We start from the raw sequence: 10,767 nt of genomic DNA, 5'->3' as shown, positions 1-10,767 counted from the left end.
GCTGTGCTCTATTGGATCAGACTTGCAGTTCAAGAAGAAATTCTCTAAAGTTTGCACTCAGACATGGCAGTCATTCATTGTAACCGATGCATAATTTGAAAACCTTCATATAAGCAACAGAATTTCTCATGGTCTCATGGTCAACAGTAATCCACACTGTTGAGTAGCAATTTGAGCAACATGTCCCATTCTCAAACTCTAAAAGCTCAGTGAGATCAAGACATTATCAAGATGCAACTAATCTAAAAAACTGACTTTGGAATTTTCTCTAGGCCATTTTTGGTCTATTTGCTTTTGTTTTGTGGAAGGGAGGGGGTGTTTAGCATAGTCTTCTGGTGACATTAGTAAGTAAACCACTCATTAAAAAGGAGTTAAATTTCCATTGGTTACCATTGGCCGCACACCTTGAAAATCAACCACAAAATAGTTTTAAAGCATTTGTGATAAAAGGATGATGGGGAAACCTTTTGAAACAGTCCAAACTTGAATGCTTTCTTGCCAATATTAAACAGAATGTTTGTCTTGGCCGCACTAAGCTGAGAGATGCAGAAAAAGTATATCAAATATATCAAAAGTATATCAAAATATGACCAAAATAAACATTGTATTATTAATACTCTTGTTATTTTATAGAATCATGGAAAGATAGGATTGGAAGAGACCACAAGGGTCATGAAGTTCAATCCCCTTCCATGCAGGAAGACACAATTAAAGTACTCCTGACAGATGGTAATCCAGCCACAGGTCCACAGATTTGGCCATATTGAGCAATAGGTATATTGATATTTGATTCATTGTAATAACTTTACGTATTTAAAAATATATTGTTTGAAGCTTTCTTGACTGGAATCAACTGGTTGTTGTGGTTTTTTCCGGACTTGTGGCTGGACATGCCTCTGAAGATGCCAGTCATAGATGTGGGTGAAATGTTAGGAGCAAAAACTATCTGATCATGGCCACATAGCCCGTAAAACCCACACTAGCCAGTATAAAAAAAATCTTTAGCCACAAATCCTATCTCTCTCCCCTTCCTTGTAGTAAAATATGTTAAAAATATAATAGTGGCCAAGGCTGAAAACTTTGAAAAACATTCTGAGTCTTTGGTTTTACGTCAGTCATCCAGAATTATGTGAATTTCCAAGCCAAGACTGAAATATTTCAACAATGCTGCCTGTGAAAAAGATATTCATAAGCATCAGGGCACATACGCAGGCACAAAATCCTCTTGCTTATCCTTAAGACTAGAGTTACCCAGCAACAGCCCAAAATGTCACCAGAGCTGGAAGACAAACAATGTCTGGGTAACTAACTGGCTGATCCTCACCTCTTCAAACCCTCCCAAGGCAATCTGCAGAATCCCACTGCCCCGCAATGGTTGAGCCTCTGCCAGAGGTTACATGCAAGCGCTGATGAAGAGAGGCTGCAGATGAGTGTACTCCCCTGCCCTCCTCCTTCATTACTAGTACTGGGAACTTCAGGGCGATGCATGTGTGTGCTCCTCCCTAGAGCTCCCTTGGTGTCAGTAGGGTTAATCAATCAATCCACAGAGGACCTGCAGGTCTGGGAGGAGAAACGGGAGGCTGGGCCGAGAAAGAGAAAGAAGAGAGGTGTGTGTCTTGAGATTTGGGGAGGTTCGTGCTGCACCTTCCCCAGCTCCCCTTCCAAAACCATCCCAAGCTCCTGCACAGTTTAGACAGGGCGGTTGCTCAGAAAGGTACACGAGAGGGAAATAAGGAGAAGATTCTTTTGTCCAAAGAGAGGGGGGTTTCGTTTCTTTCCCGCTCGCTTTCTTTCCCCGGACAAGCATCAGATGACAACTGTACACCGGGGAAGGGGGAAAGCAAGCTTCTTCGCCACCAGGCAGTATCGTACCCGAATCTGCAGAGCCGAGTGAAGCAGCTGCCTAGAAGGATAAATAAACACCCGCAAGCCCCAGCGGACCAATTGCCAGAACAAGCGACAAGTTGGGCGCCCGAGCCTTGGAGGGGCATCCGCGTGGCCGGCGGAGGGGGTGTGAGCGAGCCATTCAGACAGCGCAGGGGCCAGGAAGCAGAGGCACCGACTGCGCCTCGGGATCTCCGGCAGGGGAAGGGAAGGAGGCATCCCCCGCAGGACAGGCGTCGCGAAAGAAGAGGGAGACAGAACCCCGGAGGAGTAGCTCCCGCAGCCCGAAGGATGCTGCTGCTCCCGTTATGGTTGCTGCTGCCGGAGGTGGTGCTCCTGGTGCCGGCTCAGAAGGTCTCCGCGCTCACGGTAAGGCAGGCTGGTTGCTCTCGCTTCCTCCCACTGGCCCGCCGTCACCACGCAGTGGCAGCAAAGCGCCCGCCCGTCTGCCTGCCTGCCGGCCTTTTCCCCCAGGCAGCCGGGCTGCTTGCTGCTTTGCCTTCCCGCCCCCAAAGGCACTTGCTGCTCCTGAATACACAGCCTGAAAATGTTGACGTTATTATTATTGGTTGATTTCACAGCTGCCAGTTCTTTAGTTGGTTGTTGGCCTTTCATTACAATTCGAGCCTCACCCAGAGGCCTAGGAAGTTGTAATATAGCGGGGCTGCCTTCTGAATCTGACAGATGTTAATTCTGTCGATTTGAAGATGCTTCAAATGCTGCCCTAGTGTTTTCAGAATGGTGCCCAGGGTGCCGATTACCACCACCACCACCACCACCTATTATTATTATTATTATTATTATTATTATTATTATTATTATTATTATTATTATTGGTTGTTGTTGTTGTTGTAGTAGTTGTAGTAGTTGTAGTAGTGCCCCAGAACTTGATCACATTCCACTTACACACACGCTTTTGTACATAGCTCTCAGCACTACAGTGTGTACAAAATACATAGCTCTCAGCACTACAGTGTGTACAAAATACCCAGAAAGCACCCCCATAATAAAACTGAGGAAATGTCATCTTAAAAGAAAAGCAAAATAAGTGTGTTTAGCTCTCTGTATTGTATTTAAGGGGTCTTAAATTTTAATTTGCTTTATTTGTGATTTGCTTTATTTGTCAAATTTTTGTGTGTTACTTGTTGTTTTATGATTATGTGTGTGCAGTGCCGGATGGCAGCCTCTAAATCAGGCATGCCAATGTGGTGCCTGTGGGTGCTATGGTGCCCACTTACACCTTTTCCTGGCACCCTCCAAGGGTTTTTAAAAGTGGGCGGGGCTGCACACTAGCAGTGCTTCTGAAAAGCTATGTGTGCAAAAAATATTTTAAACAATATTCAGTTTAAAAGGCATTTTATTAAGCAGGGTATTTGAACTGTTGGAATAGTTGCTATTAGAGTTATGTATAATCTCACTCACTGAGCTTTGTGGTTGGCTCCACCTCCTGTGGCAGCCATTTTGTAATTGCACCTATCACCCTGTGTCAAAATTCAAAAGATGCCTACAATCTGGGCAAAAATTAGTGCATATATTGGTTCACAAAGTCAAGAGCACAGTAAATGGGGTGTATCTGCCTTCCCACTCTTCATGTATGCTTGCATCTTCTGTGATGAGCCTATAGGGTTAGTGAGGAGATATTAAAGATGTGATAGAGCAATTACTTACATGTGCTTTGTGAGTATTCCTGGGGTCAGCTGAAACTAATACAGTTTATTCACTGAATATGTGCGCTTTAGCTATTGTTAGACACTGAAATATAAAGTGCTTCAGTTATGTGCTTTGCCCCACTGAAGTCACTTGTACCGTGCAAGTCCAAATGCAACTAAAGTAGTTTAAATTGTTTGTGATTGGCAGCCTACAGCTTGCTGGAGGTCAATTAGGATTAGGCTTTTAAATGCCTTTTGAAAAAGGAACCACAATATATGAGTCATGGATCCAAAGAGTTTGAAACACTGATTCTAAACAGGTTTGCTGGGAGTAGAAGAAAGCAATGTGATTTTAGTGTAGTTTACTCCCAAGTAATTGTGTTTGAAATTAGAGCCTGATAACAATGTGTTTCCTAAATTTAAAGTTCATTGCTATCACTTTCACACAGTATTAGTAAAGTTCTGAACAGAGTAACACCCTTCTTAGCCTCTTAACTTCAATGGCCTTGGAAGCAATGACGTTATCTAAGGGGAAGAGAGGGAGCAGATGACTGAGGTACCATTCGCCTAGGTCACCTAGGGATACATTTTGGCCACCTGTCCCTTGCCCCTCCCTCCTTTAGCATAGGCTCACAGTCTTGGATCCACATCCACTTGGATGCACTTCCTCAAACCATTTTTGATAGTGTTGGGTTGTCAGGCCACAGCCAGCAATCTCAGGGGAAATTGGAGGATAGGGCCCGGTGCTCCAGTATTGCCCTACTGTGCTGACATAACTTCTGGTACAAAATGGAAGAGACATTCTAGCTTCTATGAAAATTATGCTAGAATGTCCACCATGTCCCTTCTGGTTTTCACCAAAAGCAACACAAGCAAGCCAGCAGGATTCCAGCATAAGTTCTCCCTCCATTTCCTCTTGCCACCACCTTAGGCATTGGAGGGCAATGTACCAGGATGCTGGAATATGGAAGGTGTCCCATCTTCGTCATGCTGTTGACATCCCTTCCCATGTCCCTCTTGCTCAGTCTCCATTGAGTGTCAACTAGGATTGCCAACTCCACCTTGGAAATTTCCCAGATATTTGGGGAGTGGATCCTGGGGAGAACCAACTTTAGTACATTTTCCTGCCTGGTCATTTGGAGGAAATTTTAACTTTTTAATGGTGACCAGTTTGGTAATTGTTTACAAGCCTGCATTGAAATAATTATAATGATTGAGAAGATTTTAACACATCTGAGAAAAATCACTTTCCTTTTCTTGTAAAGATCTTGAACTTGTGTATGGATGAATATAAAGATCCTGAACTACCTACCTGATTTTGTTCACCTCTTCCAGTGGTGTACCTATGCAAACTGGAGCCCTGGGCAAAACCTGAGTTTGATGCCCCCCCCCCCATGGGTGGCCACCCTCCCCCACCGGGACCAAACAAAGATTTTTTCGACCAGGTTGTTTCAAAGTCACCATCACATTATAGAACATGCCCCAACTCACAAATCTGAACACAGCAGAAATATTTTTGAAAACATTTTCAAAATGCTTTCAAAATGTTTTATTACTGCTATGAGAACATTTCGTGGTGTTGTATCCATTCCCCCCAATTGGGGAAAACAGCATCACTTTCAATGTTATTTAAACTGGGGACCCCAGATTCTTCCTTTAAGGTGGATTTAAAAGGAGAATCTGAGCTACCTAGTTTAAACAAGTGATGCTGGAATCCACCCCCAAACAGCATAACTTTCAATGGTGTTTAAACTAGGGAGCCCAGATTCTCCTTTTAAATCCACCTTAAAGGGAGAATCTGGGGTCCCTAGTTAAACAACATTGAAAGTGATGCTGTTTTGGGGTGGATTATCCCCCACCCTGAAACAGCATCACTTTCAATGTTTAAACTGGGGATCTCAGATTCTCCCTTTAAATCCATGCCAAAGGGGGTGGATTTAATAATAATAATAATAAATTTAGGGGGTGCCTGCAGTCAAGGGTGCAATTATTAAGATAGAAGCACCAAAATTTCAGAGTATCTTCATGAGCCCCTATTGATGATACCACCCAGATTTGGTGAAGTTTGGTTCAGGGGGTCCAAAGTTATGGACCCTCAAAGGTGTAGCCTCCATCTCCTATTAGCTCCTATTGGAAACAATGGGGGATGGGGCACTCCCTTTGGGAGTCCATAACTTTGGACTCCCTAAGCCAAACCTCACCAAACCTGGGTGATATCATCAGGAGCGTCTCCCGAAAAATCCCTGAAATTTTGGTGCTACTGGTCTAAAAACTGCACCCTCTGCAGGCCAAAATCGGAAAACACTGAAAATACAAAAAATCCCACAAACAAACCTGCAGTTTTTGTGCCCCCGCCCCAGGCTGCGCCCTGGGCAACTGCCCACTTTGCACAATGGGAGGAATGCCTCTGATCTCTTCATTTATTTTGAAATTTAAGAGAAATCATGAAGTGTATATAGTGTGGTTATCAGAGGTGTATCTATGCAAACTGGAGCCCGGGGACAAAATCTGAGTCCCCCCCCTCCGGATATGGACAACCACCCTCCCCCACTATGACCAAACAGTTATTTTTTGCACCAGCTCACAAAACACCTCCCACCCCCAGCAAAACATACATGGTTCTGTCCTCACACCAACCCTATGAGGTAGGTTGTTAGCCTCAGAAACAGCTCCAAGCCAGTGCAAGTGGGAATTAACTTTTAAGTATGTAAATCTCTCACAAATCACACACCCATCAGAAGTTGGAATAAGAGCCCTTCCCCCCAAAAAGCAGTTTGAACAAAGAAAGAAAATCACAGAGACAACTGAGTTGGCTGAAATGCCTTGAATAGCAGGCTTTCCCCATTTCTCTTTGTGGATCTGATGTTGGGTAAATCTGCAACCTTGAAGTAGTGCCTCTACCTGCACTCTACTCATATTAAAACAAGTGTCAAGGTTCCAGTATTCTTGTTACCAGACAAACCTGTAGTAGAAGGGGGGGGGTATTTTTTTAGAAACAGTGTTTATCCTTCCTGCAAAATCCCCACAACATGCCCAGGTGGAGACGACTTGGCAAAGACGCAGGGCCTTCTGAGTTAAGCATGGGGACTGGGCAGCCTGCCGCCCCCACAAAGCCCCAGAGTCTGGAGTGGGGAGCCATGCTGAGGTGCAAGGATGGCCCCCACGGCTGACAGGGAGGTCATAAGTGGAGCTGGATGGTGTGTATGTGGAAAAACCAGGTCTTGCCCCTGGTGCTGGCGGGGGGGGGGAGGGGTGAAAAACTCTTGTCTTGCCCTGGGCATCATTTTCTGCCAGTGTGCCTCTGAGTTTTTCATGTGACAATATGCTGAGAATGGGGACTGCTGTAACTCACAAGGTCTGCTCAGGAGTTGGTCTGATGTATTTGGCTGGCTAGTACTGGAAACTAACTGCTGGACTAGATGGAGATAGGTCCCCTCTTGAAGGCCACAAAGAGTGGGCTCCACCACCACATGACGCAGAAGATCAGAACCCCATGCTTTTGTAAAAAGCCAAAGTTGCTGGGGAAGGGGGAAAACAAATGGATGTTTGACCAATTCCCCCATATTTTTTTGCACTTTCTATCAGATCTTCTATTTTGCTTTATTGACCAACCTGTCCCCTCCAAAGTAAGGAACCAGCCACTGCTCTGGAGAGGACCTGCTCCCAACATCCTGTGGCTACAATCTGTCTAAAACAAACATTCAAAAGAATAATAAGAGACCCAACTAATTAATGTGATAGGTAATTTAGTGCTAAGTGTATGGCAAAGATGAATGAATGTGCTCTTTTCAGCCTGGTGGCCTCTCATCTGGAGAACTGGGTTTGATTCCTTACTCCTCCACATGAGTGGTGGACCTTTATCTGGTGAACTGGATTTGTTTTCCCCTTCCTACACATGGAGCCTGATTGGTGACCTTGAGCTAATCAAAGTTCTCTTTGAACATCTGCTTTACAAAGGTGTCTGTTGAGGAGAGAGGAAGGGAAAGGAGTTTGCAAGCTAACAAATGCCTTCCTTTCCTCTCCCCACAACATCAAGGCCATTCACAATTGCAAACAAGAGTTTCCATACAGGAGAGAAAGGTGGGATATAAATCCAAAAATAAACTCTCCAGCAATAGAATAGCTTCACTTGACTCCAGAAGCACTTTAGAGGCCAACAAGATTTTAGGGATAGAAGAACACTTTGGATTTATACATTGCAGGAGTCTCCAAACAGCTAACCAACGCCCCCCCTTTCCTTTCCTCATAACAAACACCTTGTGGGGCAGCAGGTGGGGCAGATAAAGCAGGGAATCAAACTCAGCTATCCAGATTAGAGCCCAGCCCCATAGCAAAAGTTAAGAAGCCAGGCACTTCATAACTCCCCACTCTTCCACCACATCAAGACCATTCACAATTGCAAACAAGATTTTAGAGATAGAAGAACAGTTTGGATTTATACATTGCAGGAGTCTACAAACAGCTAACAAATGCCCCCCTTTCCTCTCCCCACAACAAACACCTTGTGGGGCAGAGATTGCCTACCTAGTCAGCCTATGGACTTCTCCTGTGCCATCCGGCGCCCGTCTGCTGGGAGAAGGCTTGAGAGCAATGGCACATGACTTAAGGGAGAATAAGGCACTGCATTCTGGGTGGGAGGGAGTGGAGGTGGAGCTCCCCAGTCCTGCTCCTTGGAGCACAGTGGTATTTCTCCCTCGCCTTCTGGACACTCAGGGCCACCGTGCAGAGTGGGCGAGGCTATGAGAGGCTTCCTTAATTCTGGCAGCAGTTGGCTGCTTCAGTGCCGGGCTTGCTGGGTCTTGCAAAATCAGTCCGGGGGGGGGACATTTTGACACCCCCCATGTGACTGCAATGGATGCACCCGGGACCCTAGGCAAATACGCCACTGGTGGTTATGAGTAGTGTGACAGTAGGTATATCGAAGTAAGAATCAGTATTTCTCAGTTAGAAGAAATTTTCCTGAATTTTTTTGAAATTTTCCTAAATGTTTTAAAGCTAATAATAAAAAATGTCTTGATCTGACCAAAAACTGTCTACTGGTAAATGTTACTGAGGGATTCTGCACATTTTTGTAGCATTCATTTACTATTGAGGAGTTTGGCTTCTGATCCCAAGTTAGACAAGAGGGGTAGGCTGCCCTCTTCAGTAGCAGATTCTTGTATACCACAGTCTGATGGTCTCTCTAGCCACTTCTGAAATGAAGACTGGCAACTACCCAGAAAAAAAAGCAGTTACCAAGATAAAGGACACTATAGGGACATGAGTAAAAAGACCAATGTGTTTGCGGTTTCCCAGCTACTTGCTTGACTTTGGATTTCAGTGGGGCTTAAATGCATAAGCTTGTAGCCTCAGGGTACGTCTGGATGGCAGCTTCCCACAGTGCTGACTATACGTTGTAATGTACAATTGAAAGCATGAGGGAAAAGAAGATGTGTTTCTCTGGAGACAATGTAGTGTTGAGTGTGGGAAGGTAGCCATGCTGACTGCATAGCCTGCTCCAGTGCGTGGAATATCAGTCGACATCAAGGTTGCCAGTATGTGGAATATCAATTGACATGCCCATCCACATGCCCATTATTGAGGTGATCAGAAGTCATGAAACAACCTCCACGGTTCTCTGAATTAAAGACATCTGGATAGACCATTAAAAAGCAGTAAAAGGAATCTCCTGTGGAGGCTGCCAATATGCTGTCTTTAATAGCTGGTAATTTCTTTTGCCCTCTATTTGGTATGCTAGTTTTGAATAACTTGGAGTATCACATATGTTGGTTGTGTTCCCCTTGCCTGCAACAGAAGAAGTAAACAAGCAGACTTACTTGGTATTAGGGTGTTTGAAGCAAGCTCAAGATGAAGTTTCATTTCTCTTCCTCTTTTTGGGGGAGGGGGGGCCAAAATAGATTTGATAGGTTAATTTTGTTCAAGGAAAATGACATCTTTAAGGAAAGTGAGTTGATATATTAACATAATTGTTGATTGGCTTTAACTACAAAGTCTTTCTATTACAGAAAAGACTTCACTGTTTTCTGCAGAACTCAAATCCCATGTTTGCTGCTCAGAAAAAAAATGAACCATCCATTTTTATAAAACTAGAGTTGTCCTTCAGTGAAGGATTTTGAGACATTTAAATAATCTAGACACATTGCACTGGCCTCTTTACTAGGTATGTATGCTTCTCACTGAAGTCAGTAGGCTTAGAGAGATGTAATTCTATTTAGGATTGCATTGTTAGATGCTTAACTAGTTCACTGTGAATAAGCATATGCACACCAGAACAAAATGTAAGTGCCTTTTAAAATTTGACAGAAGTATAAAATAACATTCAGTTTATTACTACACTACAGTCCATTTGCTCAAGTAAGACATCAATCCACACCTCATATAAATAAATTTAATGATTTGGTGTGAAGTCTGAAGTGACATCACAATGGTTTATGATCATCTAGTAACAGGGAATCAAAATTGGAGTTTGAACTAGGTTTACAGTCTGTGTTTTCTTTTAAAGTTGATGAGCTTGGCTGAGATGGAATAAAGCTGTTTTAGCCATTTTTGAGACGGCATTTCAACCAACGGGAGGCATCTAAAGTTACTCCCAGGCTCTTGACAAAAGAAAATGGAATAAGTTGTGTTCCATCAAGGGCCAGGAGCAGGTCTGTCATTTTCTGGCTTAGCCTCAGGACCTCCATCTTGGGATAATATTCAACTGGGTATCCATCAACAGATAAAGCTGAGTATCATCTGGATGACAGTCCTGACTAGCTGGATGAGGGAACACATATAGATGTTAAAACACATAAGGGAGAGGTTTGACCCATGAGAATGCCATATATTAAAGGGTATAGGCAGTGGTGAGATTCAAATAATTCAACAACCAGCTCCGGTGGTGGGATTCAAATAATTTAACAACTGGTTATTTATAAGCACCGTTTTAACAACCGGTTCTGCCGAAGTGGTGGAAACCTGTTGAATCCCACCACTGGGAATAGGGATGAAATTCTCTCTCCAGTGACACCCTCTGTCTTTGACCTTGGAGGAATGAAATCAGTCATTGTAGAGCTGTCCCTTGAAGTCCACTGGCAGAATTTTGGAATGATGTCTGAACTTACAAGCCATAGTTATAGCCATTGCTTCTCTTCCAGAGCCTAATGTACTATGGGTAATGGGTATGATGAACTTATGAAACTGGGCACTTAGAGGGCACAAAACAAAAACTGATGTGTAGCAGTGAGCCACACTG

General features: G+C 43.9%; 1 protein-coding gene across 2 annotated transcripts in view; it reads left to right on the top strand.

The window, feature by feature from the left end:
• The first annotated feature begins 1,499 nt into the window (after nucleotides 1–1,499).
• The window catches only part of SMOC2 (SPARC related modular calcium binding 2), a 172,416-nt gene continuing 163,148 nt past the window's right edge, over nucleotides 1,500–10,767 (top strand). The window contains exon 1 of one of the 2 annotated variants that reach the window (XM_048487087.1): nucleotides 1,500–2,253. In XM_048487087.1, coding sequence (XP_048343044.1) covers nucleotides 2,176–2,253 — 78 coding nt within the window. In that variant the 5' untranslated portion in view covers nucleotides 1,500–2,175. The remainder of the gene's footprint in view (nucleotides 2,254–10,767) is intronic. The other variant, XM_048487078.1, reaches the window with a different exon arrangement.

This window comes from Sphaerodactylus townsendi, linkage group LG01, assembly GCF_021028975.2.
Source record: "Sphaerodactylus townsendi isolate TG3544 linkage group LG01, MPM_Stown_v2.3, whole genome shotgun sequence".
In the NCBI taxonomy this organism is placed as follows: Eukaryota; Metazoa; Chordata; class Lepidosauria; order Squamata; family Sphaerodactylidae; genus Sphaerodactylus; species Sphaerodactylus townsendi.
This window is presented reverse-complemented; position numbering and strand designations above follow the sequence as displayed.